General features: G+C 40.5%; 1 protein-coding gene across 1 annotated transcript in view; it reads left to right on the top strand.

The window, feature by feature from the left end:
- Nucleotides 1–25,653, top strand: part of DDX10 (DEAD-box helicase 10) — a 172,387-nt gene that overhangs the window by 40,674 nt on the left and 106,060 nt on the right. The window contains exons 12-13 of the mRNA XM_048935168.1: nt 245–333; nt 5,291–5,750. Coding sequence (XP_048791125.1) covers nt 245–333; nt 5,291–5,750 — 549 coding nt within the window. The remainder of the gene's footprint in view (nt 1–244; nt 334–5,290; nt 5,751–25,653) is intronic.

Raw genomic sequence — 25,653 nt, 5'->3', positions numbered from 1 at the left:
TGTTCATGTGCTTTAATGAAGTATTTGCATATTTGAAGTTGTATCACTTCAGTAGCACCAGTAAATTTTGACTGATGGATATGAGGTAAAAGAACTTCAGCCTGAAATCCATGTAGAGCGAAATTTCATTTCTGTTTAGAGCAATGATGGTTTTGATAGATAGATGATAGAGCAATGGTGATTTTGTGAGTCGGTAATTGAATGAAAAGCTTCTTTTTAAAATATACTTTTATTTTCTTTTCAGTGTTTTGTATCCTACTTGCGTTCCGTTTACTTAATGAAGAACAAGGAAGTATTTGATGTTTTCAAATTGCCTCTAGCAGAATATGCCCTGTAAGTATGGCAGAAAATATGGAAAGTGGAAAGTATAAAAAGAAGCCTCAATGTGTATTACAGCTTTAAAATGCTTGTTTAACTGTTAACACATAACATTGGAAAGTTTCTTGTATTCATATTTCCATCTTTATGCAGTGCTCTTTCCTATTTTAAAATACATTTTAAGTAGGAATGATGTGTAAAAACAGTGTACCTCTACAAAGAGAGATGAATCGTACAGCAGAAGATACAATAAAAGACAGAACTTGCTGAGTAAAAGGATAGAGAACAAATAATTCTTGTTCAGGTACATCCTCCAACCACGTAGCTACATGCTGGCTATTATCTAATGAGAAATTGAGGTATTTTGTAGTCTGGTTTTGGGTGTGAAAGAAACATTGTTCCCTCAATATAAATTACTTTTCAGAAGATACTTAGGGCTGGGTAAAGATGAAGCAGTTCTTCACTGGTCTGAATAGTGTGCATTTTACTATAGAAGCTTTTGTACATATATTCCACATTTTCTTATGGGAGGGGAATTAATTTTGACAGTTGGACATTAAAGATGACAGCCATCTGAGGTTGTTTTAAAATGTGAAGCTTTGAAACAATCTCAGGGGACATGGGGTAGTCAGAAGGGAACAGGAGGGTGATCAAAGATGCATAATAAATTGATTTTATGTGTCTTTTGAATTATATACAGAGAAGACCTAAGTCTTCAAACTTGTTAGTAGGTGGCATAATGAACTAAAATGTGGCAAATTACTTGACTGTGGAACACCTGGTCTTCCTGTGCTATGCTTCAATTAACACGATTTTGGTTTTTTTTAAGGTAATAAACCTGTTATAAAAATGCTTTGTGGACTAGGACATTTCTAAGACAACTGGGAAAAATTTCAGCAATTTCATTACATCTGTTGCCTGCCCTTCAACAGTGTGCTTTGTCAGTGTCTTTAAAACTGAACTGTGGGTCTTGCTGTGCTGAATGACAGAAGATGAGGACTGAAAGGACTGGTCACAAAATCTTAACCAGTGTTTTAACAAGCCTGCTAACAGATGGTGGTAGTGATGAAGTCTAGGAATCTCAGTACCTCTTTCTGAATTTCAGCATTTAGTATCAGATATTTATGTAGACAAAATACTCCATAGTTCCTGTTGGCCATCTGAGCCAGGATTTGACCCTTCATGAAAGACAACTCTAATCTCAACTCAGCCAAATTACTAATATGCCATTGCTGTGATAAAATGGAAATAATGGGCAATTTTTGGGTGGAGTAGAACAGATAATATGGACTATATGGAAGCATAATCAAAAAGTCAGAAGATAACACATTTAAGAGATAATTTGGAGATTCTGCTCTGAGCAGTTTCTGTTGCATCTCTTCTTTCCCTCTTTCCAGACTGTAAGGCTTGCCTACATACACCCTGCAGCTGTCTTTCCATTCACTGCACATGCCATAGCACACTGAATCTCCTCAAAGTATTTCAGACTTTCTTCAGGGACTTACTGCTAGCCTGATAGCTGTTACTTGGCTAAAATCCGATAGAAAAAACATGCTGCACTCAGGTTTGCATTTCAGTATGTCAGGCCTCCGTTGCTCTTTTACCTGGCTTGTCTGTGCACTGAGATTATTTTCAGTGCTGCTGACAGTCTGCAGAAAAGCAGTGGTCTTTTTTGTGCATCTGTGTGTATACGTGTGCATATAGTTAGATAACTCTGAAAGTAATGCCTCCAATTTATTTCCATGGAAACTGCAGCAGATACAAAGAGCACAATAACACTGATAGAGCAAATTCACAGCTACAAGACACTTTTTCAGCATAGCCACCACCATTAGCTATGCATTTTTGCCAGCTATGAACAAGAGCCTGCATGCCCTGCTCAAACTCTGCACCAATGGAGGTGACCCCCAATTTCACCCCTCATAAGTAACTATTCCAGAGATATTGTGACCTTTGAGCTATGATAGTTAATGTTGTATCCAATATCCTTTCATTACAAATTGCTATCAAGAATAATTTGCTGAGGAAGACTTGATCAGGCCTGTGACCAGAGCCAGCCTTCAGGTTTCATGAAGGAGAACCTCCGCACTACATAAAAGAGAATTTGTGTTTTCATTGCAAAAGCCAGTGTTGAAAATGTAAGCGAAGGTAAACAAATAAGAGAGAAAAGGGGTAATAAGTCACTCTGGCCTCTTGGTTAGGAGTCAAGGTAAAAAAGAGGTGGGGGAATATTTATTTTTTTCTTCTCAGGCTATCTAACATAGCACATTTCAATCTGGGGGAGTATGTTAATAGGCAAGTCTGCTGGATTTAGGTTAGTCACTGCTCTAAGGAGCTGCTAAGGAAGTAATTCCCTGTTTTCCTTGTGATTTCCAGGAGGAATGCAGCATATTTTTCTGTGTATCTCTTCACTGATGCACAGAGAATAAAGATAGCAGGCTGAAGCCAAGTTGTTTGGGAAATATCTAATGCAGACAACTTCGTACCCAGCTGAATATAGCATTGTTGCTTGCAGATCAGTGTTACAGAACAGCAGATATCTGCAGGTGCTATCAGACCTGAAGTGCGTGATACTAGAATGCACAGTCCATCTCTCTAAACCTGTCTGTCCTGTCACTGACCAGAGAAATAGGCCACTCCACTGCAGCTATAGCCTTGATTCTTATGATGTGGTCAGGACAGAAGGTTTAGTTTGTTTTCCTGCTCTGGCTGCTGTCAGCAAGCACAGAGCTGCCCAGTGTTCTGCAGACAGTGCCAGGTATGGCTTTGCACATCTCAGCCCTTGGGTACTGCATGGCCGTCCTTTTTGCTGTCGTTGTGCATCTTTTCTTAAACACAGGCTTCCTTTGAAATTAATGGCCTGGCCTTAATTACTTTTTCCCAGTTGGTTGCAATTTTGTACACCTGTAAGCAGACAAGGTTATTTCCCATGCCGTTACCAAGATCCTCTCTAGTGTTCTGTGGAGTTTGGGCGTTTCTCACACTGCTCTCCCTCAACAGCCTGTGAGATCCAGCCTTCCCTTTCTGCTACTTCTGTGAGCATCTGAGCTTTCTGGTCCTCTGCAGTGACAGAGATGTGCTGGAGATGAGGCTGCACAGCACAGAGCAGAGGGCACAGCCCCTCCCCCTGCCGGGCTCTGCTGGCCGTGGGGTACCCCAGGGTCTGGTTGGCCCTTTGGGCTGCCTGAGCACTGCGTGCACCAGTCTGTTCATATATCCAGGGTTGTCCCAGGTGCAGAATTCAGCAGAGAAGAACACACTTTGTTTTTCTCAGGGCTTGGGCTGTAGAACATGAATCCATGACAGCTTCTTTGTGGCATCATCTCTGATTCTGGCCTAGAAACTCTTGATGGTCTTGGTCCGTCTTTTTATTAGTCAAGCATCTTGCATTTTATCTCCTTAGTGTAGACTTGAAGCTTGCTAATCAAAGAACACAGCAAAAGCCATTTTTCTGTTTGTTTTGGTTATTAATCAAGCCACCTGGAAAGACTGTTAACTCAGATTTGTATCACTTCAATTGATTTGATTTCTCCTATTTTCAAGTGCTTTGTACATTCTGTCTTCTGAAAACATTTTAAAAGCGGTAAACAAATAATGCATATATTTTCTTTTGGGATTCTGGAGTATTTACTTTTCTCAGACTATTTTAAGTCATTTCCTGAATCTGTTTTGCTGTAGAAGAAATTGCTGCCCTGTGCTTTTGTGCATTCCTATAATTCTGAACAAGTTTCCTGATGCAGTATGTTTGTGTTTATTAAGTGCTGTAACTTCATATCAGAATGAAAAGCTAGTTTGCATAAGAATTGGTATTCTGCAGAAACGATGACAGGTTATTTACAACTGTCTTGTGTTTCCAAAAGGACTGGAAAGAAGAGCTCATTTATATATGAAAATCTTTTAGCGCATCTGAACTTTAGATTGGAAAATTGATTAAGAAATGTATTCTGAGGAAACTACTACATCTAACAACATGAGGAAACTTTCAACAGTTGTAGAATGCCTTTCTCAAAGTGTTCTCGGTTTGGAAGATACTATAAAAAAGAGATGGTAGTGACCTAAAATCAAGTTTCTTTAGGAATTCTTATAATAAGAAGTGTTTGGAGGATTTTTGTGTGCACAGATTTGTCTAAGATTATCTGCTATTATTTTCTTAGCAATATTAAACCTCTCTACCTACCTCCAAGACTAAGAGCTGTATTGCTTGGCTTATGGGTCATTTCAGTTCTTGTAATTCTAATCTTCTTCTCTAGGATGGATAGGAAAAACTGGCAAAATATCTGTTCACATACAGTCTTCTCTTGTTCTGCTCCCATATAATATTTCTGAATTCTGAAAAGCGGAATTTTTGTCTGCTTTCATAAAGCATTAGCATAGGAATGACTGGGTTTAATAATAGCACCGTGGCACTCAGTTATGTGTGCCACAAAGCCAATGCTTTGCAGTAGGAATAAATGCAGATGGGATTTCTTTTAAGGTACAAGTGTCTCTCCCAGAGCTTTTCCTGCAGTTTATCCATACTGTTTGTTCTTCTGATCACCACCAGATGGTAGGGATGATGTTCTGGGTGTAGTTCTAGCAGTGAAGGATAACGACTTGATGAGTGCTCAGTGCTTGACGTGCCATCCGTGTATGTTCAACACCAAATTATATCAGTGTTTCTTCTGCTTATTTCATTATAGATCATATTTAATTTGCTCTTGTCTCCAGGTTTTCATGTTCTTTGTTTTCTTGGTCTTCTCCAGTGTTATCTCAATTGTTTCATCTTCATTCCTCGTTTTCATTTGTGTCTTTCAACCTACTGTGTACTGTTGAGTACCAAACACTATTCTGTAAATATGTTGATCAAAGTGTGTAAGTTTAAATGATCATAACTACAATGGAAGCACTTGAGCTGTTAATGAGGTCTTCTAATTTAGTAAAATTTTTGTGTCTACCTTTCGGATTAATGTATTTGTTTAATTCCATGCTCTAGATCACTTGGGCTTGCAATGGCACCTCGTGTGAGGTTTCTTCAGAAAGTTCAGAAACAGTTATCAGTGAAAGAGACATCTGAAAAGAGAAATCCCTTGAAAGAAACGGAGCAAAACAAAAATACCGTCTCCTCACTGAAGAAGGAAGGAATGGAAGAATGCAGAATTAATTCAGGTGGAAAGTTGTCTGATAACAGACCAGAGGAAAAGGAGAGAAGGAAAGAAACTCAACAATATCCTTCTTCCAGTGAAGGCACTGAAGAGAGTGAGTCTGAATGTGAATCAAAAGAGGCATTTGAGGAGGAGGAAAAAGAAGGTGCTTTGTCAAGCCGCGTTCCAAACACAAACTCCATGCAGTTCTTTGAAGATGACGACGACGATGACGATACCAAAGATCTTGATTTGCTGACAGTGAAACGGCGGAATGTTTTTGACTTGGAATCTAAAGACAGTCCAGCGCTGGTAAGTGCACTTTACAGTAAGACTTATGAATTTCAGTGATTTTGAATGCCCTCTGGAAAGGAGAAAATTCTGCTCTTAGCAGTACACTTGCTTGAAGTCATGTGTGTTGCCCTCAAATACTAGAGATCAGAATTGCTCCCAGAAGATAAGGGGTGTGACTTATGCTGTTATAATTTTATATTCCTAGCATAAAGTAATATTATTTGCATGACATATGTCTTTGTAGTAGTTATAATTTATGAATGTGACCTGAATACTTGACAATTTTTTGACAGAAAGTCTATTTAATACTTTTAAATACTTTAAATACTTTATATATTACTTTAATAATACTTTAATAATACTTTAAATATTTTATAAATTAAATACTATTTAATTTATTTAGTGTCTATTTAATACTTTGCTTTTACCTTCCTACTACAACCTAGCTATAAACTTTAGTCCTAATTTTGATGATGTTATTGGGTTTATGGCACCAGGAACCAAATTGCTGTACATGATGAGCTGTTTCCTAATACTGATAGTAACAAATGATCTTTACATTAACGTAAAAGATCCAAAACATTAATGTAAAGATCTTCAAAAATTTTCCTTTCAACAACACCTCTGCTAGTAGGAATTGATCCAAATCAGATCAGAAAACAAGTGAGCACTTCTTATAGAATATGATTATAAAGGTTATTAAAAATAATGATGTGGAGTTTTATTTTCTTGATCGGGAACTATTAGCGGTACTATTGGGTTACTCTGTGCTCAGTATTCTGAGATATGTTGCTTTCATTTAATCTTAAAGATAATGTCTTAGTAAGGTGTTTTTTCTTCTTTTTTCCTCCCATAAAGCACATTTGGTAAGTGCATGTTGTGAATCCTTTCCTACCTAGCAACTATTTCTCTGTAGAAAGGATATCCAGATAGCCATCTGCTTCAGCAAGGTGTTTTTTCTAACATGCAAGGGGAGTCTCCTGTTAAGCAGTGTACTTATTTTTTTCAACTGATATTTGAATTTTTTCTTTTTCTGTGCTGTTATTTAACAGCATGGGGCACTTGTAATGAACTTCTGCTAATCAGCCGACTAACTGCATTTTTTATAAACAGCATTTTTCCTTTAGTATTTAGTGTGCATAAAATAGTCTTATCAGCTACCTTTATCAAAGCTGAGCACTTGAACTCTCTGCTACCTTCAGGAGGTTGTCACAGTTTCCCATCTGTGGCCAGAAATGTGGAGGAGGATGGGTGTACTTAGGGGAGTAGGTTGGATTAGGGATCTTACTTCTGTTCCTCTAGTTCTAAAACTGAATTGTCCTCTGTCAGCCCATGGCTGGCCAGTGTTAGTACTTGGCAGATCTGAGTTAATGTGGCAGGAGCTTGCACATAGGTTGCTCTGGAAGTAATGCCTCCTATTTCTTTCTTTTTATTCTGATTGGAATTTTATTACCTTCTGTTCCATGCAGTGAGATACACTGCTTTTTCTATAAAGATGAGATTGGTCAAAATCTATTTGAAACATCATCTTCTTCCTCTTACCAGCTCTTCTTAACTCATATTCTTGAATGTAAATTCATGTCAAGTGTGTGACCTGGTCTCCTTGGTGCTCTTCTGGAGATGGCAGGCTAGAAAACAACAAAGGAGGCAGAAGAGAAGGGGTGATGCTGGCTGACTTGAGGTGGTGCTGATTCCCTCAGGGATGGCACTCTGCTCCTGCTGTAGCAGCATCTGCTATCTGAGAGAATAAAGCTGTTCCTGGGCAGCCTGCTAGAGAGAGAAAGCGTTATTCCTTGGAGGCACGTTGCAAGGTTAGCATTCTGGCTGAGTAAATACCTAGGTTGTTTATTTTTTAAATTGCAAGTCAATATGCTGATACGCCATAAATCCTTCTTACAAAACTGGCCTTAGGTTTCTATCCTACTAACTGCATGCTTGTGTGTTTCCAGTTGAATTGAAGCAAATTACAATTTATATGAAATACAAAACATTTGCATAGAAGTGAAGTGGGCCTACATTTGGATGTAAGCCAAAGTGCTATAAAAGCAAAGTGTTATGAAAAAATGTCTTACGTCAGCCATGAGTGGGAATTAAACCTGCTGATAGAACCTCTTTATGCACAAAAGCAAGTGCTGAAGGCATCCTTTAAAGCGGGTGGAAAATTGTAAGGAAATCACAATTTCTTAGCATGTAGTTTTAACAACTTAAGTATAACTGGAACTTGTTTTATAAGAAACAATGTGATGTTCAGTTATATCAGATATAAATCAGATATCAATCATGTCACTGAGGAGTGCCTCTGGAAGCTATCTGTGGTGGCAGTGCTAACCCAGGGACAGGAGTCAGCGAAAACATTTCTTTCTTTTCCTGGACAACTTTTCAGATTTTCTTTTTGCCTGTCATCATTCTGTTTAAATCATAGAATCATAGAATCACAAGCTTGGAAACGACCTATAAGATCATCTAGTCCAACCATCTTCTCATCACCATTGCCACCACTAGTACTAAACCATATCACGCAGCACGTCATCCAGACCCCTCTTGAACACTGCCAGGGACGGCGACTCCACCACCTCTCTGGGCAGCCATTCCAGTGCCTGACCACTCTCTGAGAGAAAAAGTTCTTCCTTATGTCCAACCTAAACCTCCTCTGATACAACTTGCGGCCATTGCCCCATGTCCTGCTCGTTGCCTGGGTGAAGAGGCCAAATCCCTCTTCACCACAACCTCCCTTCAGGAAGTTGTAGAGTGCAATGAGGTCTCCCCTGAGCCTCCTCTTCTCCAGACTGAACAATCCCAGCTCCCTCAGCCGCTCCTCATAAGACTTGTGCTCCAGACCCCTCACCAGTTTCATTGCCCTTCTCTGGACATGTTCCAGAACCTCAACATCTTTCCTGTAGTGAGGAGCCCAAAGCTGAACACAGTACTGGAGATGCAGCCTCTCCAGTGCTGAGTAGGGGGGGATGATCACCTCCCTGCTTCTGCTGGCCACACTATTTCTAATGCCGGCCAGGATGCCATTGGCCCTCTTGGCCACCTGGGCACATTGTTGGCTCATGTTCAGCTGAGCACCAGCAGCCCCAGGTCCTTCTCTTCTTCACACTCATCCAGCCACTCGTCCCCAAGCCTATAACGCTGCATGGGGTTGTTATGGCCAAAGTGCAGGACCCGACACTTGGCCTTGTTGAACCTCATCCCATTCAACCTCAGCCCAGCAGTCCAGCCTGTCTAAATCCCTCTGAAGGGCCGCCCTACCCTCAGGCAGATCAACACCACCTCCCAGCTTGGTGTCATCTGCAAACTTGCTGAGGGTGCACTCAATCCCCTCATCTAGGTCATCAATAAAGATATTAAACAGGATGGGCCCCAGTACTGACCCCTGGGGGACACCACTTGAAACGGGTCGCCAACTGGACTTCACTCCATTCACCACGACCCGCTGGGCACGGCCCTGTAGCCAGTTCCTTACTCAAAGAAGTGTATATCTGTTCAGACCACGGGCAGCCAGTTTACTCAGAAGAAGCCTGTGAGGGACCGTGTCAAAGGCTTTGCTGAAGTCTAGAAAGACTACATCAACAGCCCTTCCCTCATCTACCAGACTGGTCACCCAGTCATAGAAGGAGATGAGGTTGGTCAAACACGACCTGCCTTTCACAAACCCATGCTGGCTGGGTCTGATCCCCTGGACACTGCGTGCATGCTGTGCAATCTCACCCAAGATGATTTGCTCCATAACCTTCCCTGATACTGAGGTCAGGCTGACAGGACGATAAATAGAACATTCGTGCATTTCTTGTTAGGTTGAAGTGTGTAACAGGGGCTTTTGAGGCAGTCTTTTGAAAGAACTCGTAATCGGTTTTAGGTTCCAGATCTGTTGATCACTTATTATTTTAAGATAATCGTGTTGCTTCTTTGTTGTCCTTTCAAGTTTGGCTGATTTAGCAGCCCTTCTTCTTGCTTCAAATGCATCTTCAGATTCTTCTCTGTTGATTTCCATTTCAATTAATTTTCTAGGGACTCGGTAAAATCTTCTGTAGTGTATGAAAAATTCACAGTAATTGTTTATTTTGCCTCTAAGGAAGCTTTCCAGATGTTTGTGTCAATTGCTGTGCTGTGTAGGAAAACTGAAAAATCTGCAGGATTAAAATCTTGTCTCTGAGTTACAGGTGAGACTTCAAATAAACGGCTGCTATGCATCTCTTAAAATGGTCATCCTAAATGCTTTTAGTCATGTTTCAAATCTGGGTAAAAAGTATTATTTAGGAATTTCATTCTAAAATTTGCCCTCCTTATAGATCTCAGCTGTATGTGTCGTAAGCTACTGAGTAAGTACTCGATTCCGATGTGGATGATTTTGCTTCTGTGAAAAGTTTTACATTTGAAACTGCTTTTCAACCATTGTGAGCTGTGTTTGTTTTGATGTCTGCAGTGCACCTTGTGAGCCTTTGGCGGCTTTTGTAATGAAGAATGCAGTATAGAAAGATGCCGCATCTGTCAGGGGCTTGCCTTTAACCTTTCAGTTACACCCTTTGTTAAGCACATTCTGCTAGGAGCCAGGAAAAGCTTCCTCAGTTCTGATGTCAGTTGCTCATAAATCATTATCTTTTCTAGGATTGTGCTGCTCATCTAGCAGAAATGCTGTTTACAAAGTTGCTAATGAATGGAGCTCATGAACCAAGCAGGGCCACCTCTTTATTATGGGTGCTGGAACTATGGCTTAAAAATTCCTTAACTCCATGTGCTCTCTAAAGCAGCCTGACAAGCCTTCTCCACTGCACTGAATCTACTGCAGTATCACACAGGTTGTTGTCTTGGCAAGAAAAAGCTGTTTTCAGAGCATTTCTGTGGTTAAGTTACACTGAAGCACTGTGAAGCTCATATTTAACCACAGAAGTTTTGAAACTGTTTTTTGAAGGTGATCTTTCTGGTGTATCTATGATAGCAGTGTACCACATTGCTTATGTGCTCATGTTGCAGCGTGTAAGCTGGTGTGAGTTCAGGTTGCAGCAAGGCACCCTTTGTCTTTTGATTAAATGAGACCCAAGGTGACTGAAATACGTGGTGTTGTATCTCAGAAATTATGAGGATAGCAAATGATTTAAGATGATTCATTAAAATATCATTCATTAAAAACTCCTAGTAGATTATTCAAGCCTGCAGAAATACCCTCAGTTTCATTGTCTTTAATCACTGATTTATAGCTTTGTTTGATATGTTGCAGTAGTTTCATAGATGAAGATGAGTGAACCAAAAGCTAAGTATTAAAACTACTTTGTTTTGATCAGTATTCTCTGAATCTGCAGGATTTGTATATTCTAAAGATGCAATTTCCTCTAAGATTATTAGTGCCTGAATGCTTGCTGGGTGATGGCAATGGCATTATAAATAACTGCTACATGCTTTTTACATGACTGGTTTTCTAAAAGTTAAGTGCTAATACCATGAGATGCTACTAGAAATTATGGAGCACTAATTTTCCAAGGAAATGCTGTTTCCTGCAATAGTAATAAAGCAGAACAACTGATAAATGCATACTCAACGTATCCTGACAACTGTCAGCAGTGCTTATAGTAAATATCATGAGAACCATTCCTCGGTTCTTTATGTGGATATGTTCCCTGATGGGGACACCTGCTGCTGCAAACCTGGCCTAACAAACTGCCCATACGTATTTTTAACAAATTTTTGGGGCAGATTTCTGAATTCTTATCTCCTGTGCAAAGTTTAGCTGGAACAATTCAATGACTGTGGAAAGAAAATCATGGTTATGATGAAGATTTATGAGCTGTGAGCCAAAATGAAGATCTGGGTAATTCATTACAGTATCACTAATATGCAAATTGTAGTTTAATTGCTATTTTAAAGGGAAAATGTGTGCTGTTTCCATATTTTGACGTGAAGACTGATAGGAAGATAGGACAAAGGTCGAGAAGGCTCCTGTGTCCCTTGGAGCTAATGCTTCTCATTCTTGTGGGACTTTGGTTTGTACAGCTGTGAAGTGATGGGGTGGGTGAGCCCAGCACGGGTGGCCTCTTGCGTGCTGCACATTGGGCTCTGCTCCAGCTTGGATGAAGGAACAGCTACGGCCTCTGGGGTAAAGGTCTCTTGAAGGAGCATTAATCTGAATGAGTGAGAGGAAAATAAAGCAATTAGGGTGACAGCTCCTAGCCTTACTTATGTCAAAAATAAGTGAGCTATAGATTGCCTTGGGCCAGCCTGGCAGGGAGGTTTTAGTGGTGTCCCATCCTTCATTATCTATAGCACGCTGCTCCTTTGCTGGCTGTCTGCTTATTTCAGTGGAGGGCTGCTGCCCTCTTTGCTTAAACTGCATGGTTTTTAATCCTCCAGCAGGAAATGTCCATCTCCTTGGTGCTTTCCAGAGCAAGACAGGTTGCCTCGTCTGATCCTTTGCAGCCCCATTTGCTGTGTGTAAATGCTTGGATGTTAATGGGGCTGTGCTTGGGCTGTGAGATGTCTGGCAAATGTGCCTCTAGAAGCTTGAGGGTGTACTGTAGGAAATCCCTCAAAGCAGTGTATGGGTGGGAGAATATTAAGGTGTTTTTGAGTCGTGAACCCCATAGGTAAATGACAAAAATGGCTTTGTAATTTTTCTCAGATCCACCCCTTACATGACCAAAACCACAAAGTGTTGTTTAAAATGCTATTTCAGAGTAGAAGTGGAAGAGAAGGAATAAGTCAAAGGTACTTCTGCCTTGCTAATTTTGCTGTGGGCACGCTGACAAGAGAAAACAAGTGGCTACGTATGTGAAATGGCTAGCTAGTGCTACCACAGTTCATTCCAAACCAGGGCTGTAGAAACTGCCCACCCTGCAGAAGCTGGTGTCTGACCCCTGTGCTGTGCTGCTGGCACACCTGCTCACCTACTGAGCTGATGTTCAGAAAGGTTGTTCTTGAAAGCAGAGCTTGACTCTCTGAGGAAGTGCAGCTATATGTCCTTGTTGACTTCTTAGAGAGATGTTGTGAAGGACCTTAATGGCTTTCCTGTTTCCCTAATCTCCAATTCACTGAGCAAAAGTAATATTAGTTGCTGTTTTGTTTACACTGACAGTTCCATATCCTTGGCTCAGAGATAAAGAGTGCCTTTAAACACTGGCATTATGGCAGTTTTCCATCAAGTTCACAATGCAAGGGCAGTGTCTTGCAGAGCATAAAAGGACAATGTGTATTTCTGTCTCCATAGGTCTTCTTTGCCTTGGTGGAGGAATTACACATCTACCTTATAATTTCAAAAAATATCATTTTTTTTACAGTAAATCCCTCTTCCCATACATACAGTCCTAGTATGAGTTTTATTGGTCTGTTCTTTGGGTGATAGTTTTCCAGTGCTACAGAAATGACAAATTCGTGAGGCAGCTTTCCAGCCTGATCCCTCAGGAGCTCATGTCAGCCCTGTCAGCAGATTTTTTGTCTCCCTTAACATCATTTGATGCAGATTTGTACCATTTTTACACATTGACTTTTGAATATATGTTATTGTGTTGATCACGGCTGCCATTTTGAATCTTGATGATTCATCTAGTATGTAATTTTTCTGCAGATCTTTAGTGCTACAGTAATTACATTTCGTGGATATGAATGGAAGTGATTATCTGGTCTGAGCTCTCCAAGTACCGTAACCCTGTTAATTTACTCTGCCACTCCTGTCTTGAATGCAACAAATTTTGGTTTTGGTTTCAGGAGGCATCTTACCTGTATCTGAAGACATGGAGAGATTCAGAATCCACCACTGCTATTACTTTGTTCCATGATTTAACTCGGTGTTAGTGTTGTATCAGAGAGGTGAATGGAGGGGGAAAGGACAGGAGCTGAGAATAGCAACATTCCAGCAAATATTCCTTTGGCCAGCAGGAGAGAATTATTTTAGCATTCAAGAATCTGAGAGATGTGGTACTGTTATGGAGGAGGTGAATGATATGGTATAAATTGAAAGTGCAATGTGTGAATGCAAATAAAGAGCATTTAGCTTAGGGACACTTCATTACTGAATGTTATCAAATGTTGCAAGTGACTTGGAAGGCATCCCGTAGTTCCTTTGGAATGGAAAAGATGGTGTAGGTGTTGAAGGTTGAATATTTTGACTGACTGAACTTGAGTCAAGTTTCTGCTGGCTGGGTCAGGCGTTACAATTAGCTCAAGAGGGCAGGCATTAAAACAAAAGCAAGTTTTATGTAGCACATCTGCAGGTAGTTTTTCTGTGTTTGGTTTCAAGGTCAGCATTTACACTAAGCCAGGGAAAAGTTTTGCTTTCATTAGCCAGCATTATTCTTGTAATCCACTCTCAATCCTTTTTAAAATGGTGGAAATTTAAAACATGAATTACTTTAGCTTCTGTCCTTTTTAAGAAGCATTTTATTTTTAGTACAGCTGAATTTTTCAGTGGGTCAGTGAAGCTAATCAATCGTGACATTTCTCTGTTACTGCTAATCTTTCAATGTGGTTGGAAAAACAACATCTTATTTTAATTTACCTTTGGACACTTTTTAATACACTTTTAAGCAATAGAAGCCTTCTAAACCCATTTATGATGTAAAGGACAATGTTGCTAATGATGAAAACTGAGACAGCTGTAATGGAATATTTACTGGATATAAATAGATAAATAAACACTGATGCAAGAAATGCTAAATTATTTAGTGGAAAAACATTGGAGAAGGAAAATGTAACTTTTGATTGAGTTTTTCTATCAAATGTGAGCATGTCACCGGAATGCAGGCCTTAGTTTCTCATTTGTAGATCTTCCATTTGGTTCTGGAATATTAGCTAAAAGGAATTTCACATGAAGCTGTTGTTGTGTACTTGCTTTCCCCGGAGGTGAGGACACATTTGCCTGCTTTCATGTGATGTGACCCTGTGGTCTCTGAGCTGGGCACTGCTGTACTGGCATTTGTGCTGGGCTCCTTCAGGCAGAGAGGGAACCGATGTGGCTGAGAAGGCTCTCAGCTGTTGTTTCTCACCTAGATTAATTTCTTACCTGTGTGGCTCTAAGAAATTTCCTTCACCTATCGCAAGGCTTCCTTGTGCTGGGACTTTGTGACCATAATACCTGTAGAGCCAAGCGGTTCTTCAGATCTTCAGATTCTTCTTACAGGCTGAAAGAGCTGAGGTTGTTCAGCTTGGAGAAGAGAAGGCTGTGAGGTAACTTTTCAGTTTCTAAAGGGGAGCTACAGAAAAGAAGGGGACAGACTCTTTAGCAGGGTCTGTGGTGACAGAACAAGGGGAAATGCTTTCAAACTTAAAGAGGGGATATTTAGGTTAGATATAAGGAAGAAGTGTTCTACAGTGAGAGTGGTGAGGCACTGGAACAGGTTGCCCAGAGATGCGTTGGATGCCCCGACCCTGGAGACTGTCAAGGTGAGGCTGGATCAGGCCTTTGGCAACACGATGGAGCTGTGGTGTCCCTGCTCACCGCAGGGGAGTTGGACCAGATGACCTTTGAAGGTTCCTTCGAACTCTGAAAGTTCTGTGATTCTGTTGTACTGAGAAAAGATCCAGAATAAATCGGAGCAGATCATACTTTATGTCAAGATTTTGTGCCTGTTTCAGTGTTAGGAGGGAATCGAGAAAATTATTTTCTTTTGTAGGATATTGGCTGTCAGGTCAGTATAGCAATTAATAGATGCAAGATAATGGCTTCTTGGAAAGAACATACTGTGAAGAGGACGAAAGTCAAGGAGCTATCAGGTTTGCTTGAGTCGTGACATGTGGTATATTGGGAACCAATTTTTTATTTTCCAGTTGCTTGTTGTTAGCGTTGTGTCCTCATAATGAAGGCTAAAGTAAAGGGCAGGACACATCTGCTTTTGTGCATCTCAGCACTGTCTGCATCTGTTTTTTGTTTTTTTTTTTTTACTCACAGGAACAGAACACTTGAGCATTCCTTCTGTCCCAGAGGAGTGATTTGTTGCACGGTTCCTGGTGAATTTTATGGTAAATTTGAAGAAACCCCATTAGTAAAGGGGTAATAATGGTAAAGAATTGAGCATTTGAGCTAGAGAAACAGATGCCGGTACTGTGGCTTCTAGCTCTCAAGTCTGAATGCTAGGGAGAAGTGAGGTCAAATCTGCAGAAAATTATGAGAAGCAATTTTTTGCAAGTGTAACCGTATCTAAATAGATCTCTTACAGCTGAAAAATCACTAGCTCTTTCCTGAAATTATTCTTCTGTGAAAAATATTACTTCTAAGACATACATTCCCAACTAAATTACTTCTCGTTTTGGTGGCAGGAAGGCTCAAATCTATCTTGAACTCATTTTATCAAAAAGAAATTAATAAAAATTCAGACTGAAGTTCTGTAGAGATGGATATTCACCCGATTGATGTTCATATTAAACAATCAAACTTTAAAATCTTGGTTATTGATCAAAGTCTTTGCATGTATTCCAGGTTGTCTTCAGTGATGCTTGTATACGGTTGTGGAGGACTTGCGGTGGGTGGGGAGGTGATCTACAGCTGTGGAGCTGAGCAGAGGGACTGCAGGAGATGGAGCATGTGGTAGAAGTGTTCACTTCCAGAAATGATGTGGGTGAATACACAAAGAAAGGGAAGGAGAGTGATATTCCAGGTTGGGATTTGTGAGGGAGAAGGAAAATCATAAGCTACACTAATAATGCTTCAGCATCAGCAAAACAAAAATGAGTATTTTACATCTACTAGATTTTCTTCAAGAGTAAAATCAAACTTTTCATATTCTTAATTGTCTTGTGCCCTTTTGATCTAGTCCTTTAGAATTTTGTGGAAGGAACGGATGCCATTCAGAGGGACCTCAACAGGCTTGAAAGGTGGGCCTGGGTGATCCTGATGAGGTTCAACATGGCAAAGTGCAGTTTTGGACTTGGGCCAGGGGAATCCCAGGCATCCACGCAGACTGGAAGGAGCGGTCCTTGAGAGCAGCCCTGCAGAGGAGGATCTGGGGGTCCAGATGGATGAAAAGCTTAACATGAGCCAGCAGTGTGCTCTTGCAGCTCAGAAGGCAAATGGTATCCTGGGCTCCATCAGAAGAGGGGTGGCCAGCAGGGACAGGGAGGTGATTGTCCCCGTTTACTCTGCTCTTGTGAGGCCCCATCTGGAGGACTGTGTCCAGGTCTGGAGCCCCCAATACAAGAAAGACAGGGAGCTGTTGGAGAGGGTCCAGAGGAGAGCCACAAAGATGATCAGGGGGCTGGAGCACCTCCCCTACAAAGACAGGCTGAGGGAGCTGGGCTTGTTCAGCCTGGAGAAAAGTGGGCTGCAGGGAGACATTGCAACCTTTCAGTACCTAAAGGGAGCCTACAAAGAGGAGGGGAATCAGCTCCTTGAAAGGGTAGATAACAGCAGGACAAGGGGAAATGGTTTTGAGTTGAGGGAGGGAAGATTGAGGTTGGATGTCAGGGGGAAATTCTTTCCAGAGAGAGTGGTGAGGTGCTGGAACAGCTGCCCAGAGAGGTTGTGGATGCCCCGTCCATCCCCAGAGGTGTTCAAGGCCAGGTTGGATGGGCCCTGGGCAACCTGGTCTGGTATTAAATGTGGAGGTTGGTGGCCCTGCATGTGGCAGGGGGTTTAGAGATACGTGATCCTTGAGGTCCCTTCCAACCCTGGCCAGTCTGTGATTCTGTGTGATTCTGTGATTTTGCCCTCCTTTGCTTGTAGTCTTCATTTATGATATGCATACAAATACTGTATGCTGTTGGAAGCCCTGAATGTGAGCATATTTGCAAAGAGGTGTGAAGCTCTCTCACAGTCCTCATATGATGTCAGTGGCCAGGTTTACCTCGGGGACTGTTTAGTGGGGCTGAGCGTAACAGCAGCAGAGTGGCTATATGGATGTGGGCAATGTGAAGAAATGCACAAGTCTAACTATGTGCTTAAACATAGACATTTTACTGTGGGACGATAAGAGTTCTTCAATCATGAGAAATTATACTGTGGTTAAGCAATTCAGAGTAATAAGAGAAACCTGGTTAGTATTTTTAATTGTGAAGCCATTACTGCTTTGTTCTCCCATGTCTGGTTTGCTCACTCTTGGAGCATGGTTTTCCTGCTGCATAAAAATACCCATTTTTCTTGCACAAAGGTTGCTTGCAATTCCCAAGTCAGTTCTGTGTTTGCTAATGTCCTGTTTGTGAACTGAGTGTCTGGAGCTCCTCTTGATTGCATTTGTAAAATGATGGAGAAATGCTGAAGGTCTAAAGCTTTCATCTCTCGTTAACCGGTAATATGAATATGAGTTGTAAATTCGGGCTTATGAAACAAACATCCTTTCCTTTTTTAATTCTTTCTGTATAGGCTAACAAGTAAAAATTCTACCTGATGATCTCTACTGTGCTCTGAAAGCAGGATTTCCTGTTGGATCAGTGAATTATTACTGAGTTTTGCTGCCTTGAGAACTTTTGCCATGCCTTCTCCTTCAGTGGAGAGGCTGAAATTCATTAATGAGAGTGGCTGAAGACTTTCCATCTGTCTGCTATTCAGATGGACCTTCCTGAAACCCAGATGAAGTGTACAGCCTACTGAATTTGCCATGTTCAATCCAAAATGACTTGGTACAAAATAGAAATTCAGTGCTTGTGCTGTGAGACCTGGGGCACCTGAATGTCAAACTCTATCCGATGAAATTGCATTCTTCTCCTGCTTTAATAGGATTGTGAGGATAATATAGTTTAAATTTATAGTTGTCATAAGGATAAGGTCAGCAAGTAGATCAGAGATGAATTGGAATTGACCCTGTTTTCTTTTCACTTGAGTTAATTTACTGACTAGGCTACCAGGATTCAGTCCATGACTAAATTGTGTGACAGATGGGAGTTGTCTTAAGCATTTAAAAATATATTTGTATCTACATAAAACATTTAACCCTTATGTGTATTATATGTACACAGTATATTTCATGCATAAAGATATAAATCTTATATACTGATTTATACGTATTTCTTTTATATACCTGTGCATTTGTGCGTAAATGAAAAAACACTGCCCAGATACTTCTGCCCCCACTGTCTTTCCTAAGAAAGTTTTCTGTTTAGTCCCTGAACTTAGCACATTTTACACGAGGTTAATTTTGCTATTTAAGTGGCAAGAGCCTGATGATGAATGTCTTAATTTCTGTGGTACTTCTTGCTCAGCTAGGAGTAACAAACTGCGATAGCGATTATTCTTCGTTGAGTTTTGTGATTGTCTGGAAGATGCCTCCCGACACAATGCAGTCAGCGAGGGCTGCAGAGAAACAGTGTGTGCCTCTTTCAGTCAATTTTGGTATTGAAGATAATTCGTATGATAGTTATAGGATAAATCGATACAGTTGTACAGAAGCTGTGCCTCGCTTCACGGTCCCTTCTCTCATACTTTATACACGTTGTTTTTCCTTTTGTTAGTTCTGACTCAGTCACAAAAACAAGAGGTGGCTGACTCAGAAGAAAGATTTCTTACAGCTCAGTTTTCTTTCTGCAAAAAGAGAAATCTGCCCACTCTCCCTTCTTCATATTTATTTTAAAATGTTGGTCATTAGATTCTTGGGAAAGTAAGGTGCCTCCATCTTGAGTTTATTTTTCTACATAATTAGTATTGATGCAAAGATTCCTGAGAACAGTTGTATTTTGTTAACCCTCTCTGAAGAGTAATTATAGCAGCACAAACAATCCTGTTTAACTTCTCTGTTCATTGGGAGGCCTTAGGAGAGGGCCTTGTGTTGACCTCTGTAAGGTAAGAAGGAACCAGACTTCAGGAAAACCAAGTCATCCCTTCTGGATTCTTCAACCTGTGTTTATATTTATTCCTTCAGTTCAAGTGGTTGTACTGAGTAACTCTGGTGCATGCCTGTGGTGTGACAGGAGGGGCAGGACGAGACATGGAATCACAGACTGGTTTGGGTTGGAAGTGACCTTAAAGACCATCAAGTTCCAACACCTCCCCACTAGACTACGTTTCCCAAAGTGCCATCCAGCCTGGTCCCTGCAGGCTTCTCAAGGCAGCCTGTGCCATAGAATCATAGAATCATCAAGGTTGGAAAAGACCTAAAAGATCACCCAGTCCAACCGTTCACCTATTCCCAGTAGCTCCCACTAAACCATGTCCCTCAACACAACATCCAGCCTTTCCTTGAACACCCCCAGGCTCGGTGACTCCACCACCTCCCTGGGCAGTCCATTCCAGTGCCTGACCACCCTTTCTGAAAAGTAATACTTCCTGATGTTCAGCCTGAATCTCCCCTGCCGTAGCTTGAAGCCATTCCCTCTGGTCCTATCACTAATGACACGAGAGAAGAGGCCGACCCCCAGCTCACTACAACCTCCCTTCAGGAAGTTATAGAGAGCAATGAGGTCTCCCCTGAGCCTCCTCTTCTCCAGGCTGAACATTCCCAGCTCCTTCAGCCTCTCCTCATATGGCCTGTGCTCCAGACCCCTTACCAGCTTTGTTGCCCTCCTTTGAACACGTTCCAGGGCCTCAATATCTTTCTTGCAGCGAGGGGCCCAAAACTGGACACAGTACTCGAGGTGCGGCCTGACGAGTGCTGAATATAGGGGAACAATCACCATTACCTCACCACTCCCAGCGTGAAGAATTTCTTCCTTGTATCTAGTTTGTAATTTATTTGTACATTGTATGTGCACATACATTTATAAATTACATGTAAAAATTTGTAAATGGTATCTAAGATGACTTAAATCTAGACATTAATGGGAGTTTACCAGTGGCAGTTAGTTTTCTACTTTTTCTGGGATATGAGTTATATTAAAAATGTATACACTGTTAATACTTCACCTTTTTATTACTGTATTTCTTCATAGTTAAAAGTGATGGAACCTGCTTTTGTTTCATGCAATATCTTTTGCAGCTCTCTGACTTCATTTTGTGATCACCTGTCACTTTCACTTTTTATAGTGGACTGGCAAAACCCCAAATTGTTGATGAATAAATAAATTCTAAGATCTGAGTGGTCTGCTTGCACCAGAAAGCTTTGGGGACTGGCTGCATACGGAGCAGGCAATGCTTCTAATTACTGAGTCGAGACTAATTTGGCTATTCTGACAAGGAGTTACTGATGAAAGCTCCTAAACTTTCATCAAATAAGTCTTAAAAATGAAAACTTCTTCTACCCACTAACTCCAGGGAGATTCAAATTTAAGATATTGATAATCCCAGCTGTGTAGTCAGTAACATCCCAAGCTGTCCCACAGCTGCATTTAGCAGCTGACTGAGGTAGGCGCTGGCAAATGGTAGCCAATAAAAGACATCATCTTTCATACTGTTTGGGAAAAACCCTCACTGTGTAAGTTTTTGAAGAGTCACCCGAGACAAAACATTTGAGAAGGTATAGGAGCAGTGATGGCCTCCTTTATTGGCCGTGCAGGCGTTGCCAGGTGGCACACAGTGCAGTGCTGCGTTCAAGTAATGTGAGCTATGCAGTAACGTGGTTTTTTTCTCAAGTGTCTTAAAGGCACTGAGGTACACGGGTAAAGGTGGATGAAGATTCTGGGTAGATGTACTTCAGAAAGAGAGAAAGGGTTTGTTTTGGAAAGCACTGGGGGCTGTTCTGTGTAGCACTGGGGCGCATCCCCTGCCTTTCTGCCCTTTTTGCAAAGCGTTTATATGGATGTTCAGGCCTAAATGGCTGTTCCTCAGTGCATTCATAGATTTGCACCTCGACATATCTGAGACAAGCAAGGGTCTTTACACACCTTTGAAAAAAGACAATATGCTTTTAGATTTTGAGGTGGTAAATTGTAGCTGTCTTTGGTATGTTTGGATAATTACAGTAATGGAAGCAGTATTCGTGCTGGTATTAAAGATACAGGCAGACAAACCAACTTGCTTTACTTCTGTGCTGGCCACATGGCGTCCTGCAGCCAGTCATAGCAAGTGCAGATGATTCAGTGCTGAATGGCTCTGTGGACCCAGTAAAAACTGCTTTTAGGTTTAGGGAAAGTTTTGGCACGCTGATGTTTTTCTTAGTTTAAAAAAAAATGAACGGACAGACATACCAAAATGCCTCAGCCTTAACTGCATCCTTCCACTCTTCTGAAATATGACCGAAATCTCCCTTCAAAATTGTACTTCAAAAGAAAACCAACAGCATTCTGCTGAAAAGTACATCCAGTATTTCACAAGCAATCTAGAGCATTTATTTTCAGCTTTAACAGTTTTTAAGAAAACAAAACAAAACCCCCAAAAACATGGAGAGGGAAGTTGAATAAATTCTTTTTTCCTATTTTTCCCCTGTTGGTAGATATTATTATATCCAAACACACTGGTAGTTTCCGTAAAATCCGATGCATTTTTGATCATGGTGAGTTCCTGGTATCAGCTGCTATCTGTGTGATTTTCACAATCTAATCAGATATTGTATGAGAAAGTATTTCCTGCCTTTTGTTTAGATTGTGACTTTTTAATTTCATATAGTGTCATTTTCTTGTGCTGTGAAACAGAGTGCATCTCTTCACTTATTAAATTATATGCATTGCCAAATTCTTAATGTATTTCTTTTCAGAGACAAAGATTTGCAGTGATTTCATTTTCTCTATGTAAAAGTTATTTTAGATTTTCTCCATTCCAGTCTGCCTTCTCTGAACTTACAGTAATGACTTCTCAACAGAGAAAGAACAAGTTCACCAGGAAATCCAAATAAATGTTACAAAGTAGTAGTTGTGAAGCTGGGACTTTTGGGAAGTTTGTAGCCTGGAGGAAGAGTTGTTTCAACTTACTTCAAGAGCGTATTCATTTGTTCTGGTTACCTTTATGCTTCTTTCATTCTAATGAAGAAATCATTGATTGAAGATTGCATTGCATAAACCGTAAAGTTGTCGGTCTAATTTGTATTCTCATGCTGAAGTTTCATGGTCAGAAGTATCCAAACAAAGAAGAGTGGCAGAAGTCCCTTGCTTGATGTGCAGAAGGGGACTGTGGTTATAAATGAAGTACAAGAAATCTGGAAGCAGATATTTACAATAGAAAGTTGTACATAGTGAAGTAGCAAGTAGTGCTGGCTATTTCTGCTGAACACAAAGTCGTTCTCCATCGTCACAGAGAACTCGATAGCCTTACCAGGTATGTTCCATGAATTAGCATTTAAAATGTTCTAGAACTCCTTTACTTTATGATTCTGCATATATCTGCGTGTTAAGATATGCTAATCATAAAAGGTAATACTGTAGCTTTCACTAAATTAAAGGCTAGAATAAAATGCATTAGAGAGATCTAATAGAACCTTAGATTCACTTCTTCCAGCAGTAGGAGATAGGAAGTAAATTGGCACATTTTATCTACATAATTTCCCAGGAGAAATATTAAGACTTAAAATCTGTACTGTTACAATGAAAAAACCAATACATATTTAATTGTGGTACTGGAAGGACTACGGTCTGAATTTGTCCTTGGAAAAAAAGACACTTGTGAGCCCTTCTTTAAGAAAGTGTTCTAAATATCTGTTGATTGTTAACTGATTGTTTGGCTTTTTGAATTAATCTTAAGATGTAATTTCCAGTTTCATTTAGTAATTTAGGATAACAAGTAGTTATTTGAGAATCAGTAAGTCATGAGGCAAAATCAGAGGTTTTTTGGAACAAAAGTACCGATGTTAAAGATCGTTTGCATCTATGACTCTTTGCATAACCATAATTATTTGCAGGTAATCTGCTAGAAATAATTGTGAATTTCTTGACACTGGTAAACCCCATGCAAAGGAGAAGGAAGAAGCTTTTTTTCATTGTTATTCTTTTAGATGGAGACCAGAAACATCTTTCTCATTTAGCTTCAGACTTACATGCCAGCTAGAGCTGTCTTACCTAAAGCCTTGAAAGTTTAGCAGTTATTCCATACTTCTTTTTAAGCAATTTCCCCTTCTTAGGAGGAAGGATTTTTGTTGCAAACCTCTAAATTAGGAACCAGTATTCTTCATTAGCTGGAGGGTGTTTTTATTTTTAATTACTGTGTAGCATGTGCTTAGACATCATTAGTATTCCTGAAGGGTGTTAATTTTGAGCAGTTACTTGGCAGACAAGATTGAGAGAGGAAGTACAGTGCTCAGAGCATTCTTATAAAACTGTCTGAGTGGGCAGTGATGTTTGGGTAATAAAGAGGATAGGAACGTATTTTCGGCTGTGATGGGGAGAGAGTGATGGATGTGAAATACACAGCACAGTCTAGAGAGCATTATTCCTGCTGTGCAGTGAGCAGCAAAGTCTGTGCTGGCTGTACCCTGAGATGAGCTTATTGATTCTGCTTTGGTATCAGATGTTGGGCCGACTTGATTTAGTTGCCATTCTGATTTCATTGACTCCCATGCATGTATGGTAAAGCGCAGTTCCCTAAGACGTGTCTCCTACTCTAGAAAAGGAGGAGCTGAACCAATCTGCATGTGTTATTTCTCTGTTAAATGGTGCAGTTAAGTCCTGAATTTCTTTTTGTTTGCCTACTGACAGGTCTCATTGTGCATGACTTTGATTGGAACTTCAGGTGCGTTGTTTGGGGAGGTGTTTGGCCTTGCATCAGTGAGCTGCTTTAGGAGAGCAATAGTAGCTGTATGTCAGTGTTGAGTCAGAGTTCCTCATGGATAAAATAGTGCTGAGCTATATGCTGACACCTGCATGGAGAGTTTACCATATTAAACTCTGATTCTCATTGTGAGAAATGTATTGTGTTTTGATGAGCCCCTTTAATTCACTTTTGACTGCTAGTCTAGACAAAATGCAGTGAATAAACTTACATCTATTATGACTGTTGAAAATACCATTTATCTTATGTATGAAATGTTCACATTTCTTGCTGTATTGAATGGTTTCTAGTAAGTTTCATTTCCATTTTTCCCCTTTAAAAGTAATGCTTAGCAATGACTTGCTTCTTATGCATGAAAATAAAGCCAACAAACAAAAAGAAACGAGCAAAAACCCCCCAACCCTCATCTTCCCTCCCTGCCCCCCAGAATGACAAGTTGCCATGAAGAATTATGTCCCTTCCCATATTTTTCCCTGCAGATATTTTACCTTTAACTTCAGACCATGAATTTTGTGTATGGTTGCAGTGTGATGTTCCCTAAAGTCTTTTCTGGGATATTTTGTTGTAGTCACATATCACATTGTAGATGTTGGCACTCACCAAACAAGCTAATTAAAAGGAAATTCTTTTGTAAATGATGTGAATAGTTTAAGCTTCAGAATTTCCTTCTTAACCATTTGGTAGTTTTCTTTCATTTGCTTCAGCAATCTCTGGTTACTAAAGATTTTCAGATGAAGAACTCAGGAGAAAACTACATTGAGAGGTCAAATCAGTGTTGATAATGCACTTTTCTGCATGCAGTTTTTTAGCCTGGGCAGCCTTGCTTTTTGAATTGGTGCCTGAAATTTTGTTCCTCAGCCAGCGGAAAGCTCCTTCATGTGAGGAAGAGCCACGTTCCCTTGCTGATCTTCTGCCTCAGTTATCACATTCCCTTGTACTGAAAAGGAAATATGTTAAGAACAGTTCTTTGGGGAATGTTAGTTTTACATATACTGTTTGTGTACACATAACTTGAGAGGGTTTTCATTACCCTAGTTTTGTCTTTTGATTCTGATGGCAATTCAGGAGAAAACACCAGAACAGAAGTCGATACAAAGTGGCTTAATTATGACTTAAACTGGGTGTTTTGTAAGGGCAGCTGGAGATGAAAAGTCTGGTGTTACACCGTGTGTTGGCTCGCCCTACATTCGTGTGTGTCTTTGCCATTGAGAATTTTCAGATCGAGCTCTTTTGTGGGATGGGATTTTGGGGACCAGTCATGCAATGAAGCTATGGTCACACATGATATGTTCACACGACTTTTACACACCTGTCTTCTAGAATCATAGAATCCTTGAGTTGGAAGGGACCATTAAAAGTCACCTAGTCCAACTCCCCTGCAATGAACAGGGACATGCACAGCTTGATCGAGTTGCCCAGGGCCTGATCCAGCCTTGC

Source organism: Lagopus muta, chromosome 1 (genome assembly GCF_023343835.1).
Source record: "Lagopus muta isolate bLagMut1 chromosome 1, bLagMut1 primary, whole genome shotgun sequence".
Taxonomy (NCBI): Eukaryota; Metazoa; Chordata; class Aves; order Galliformes; family Phasianidae; genus Lagopus; species Lagopus muta.
Note: the sequence above shows the minus strand (reverse complement) of the source record. Positions and strands in the feature narration are given on the sequence as shown.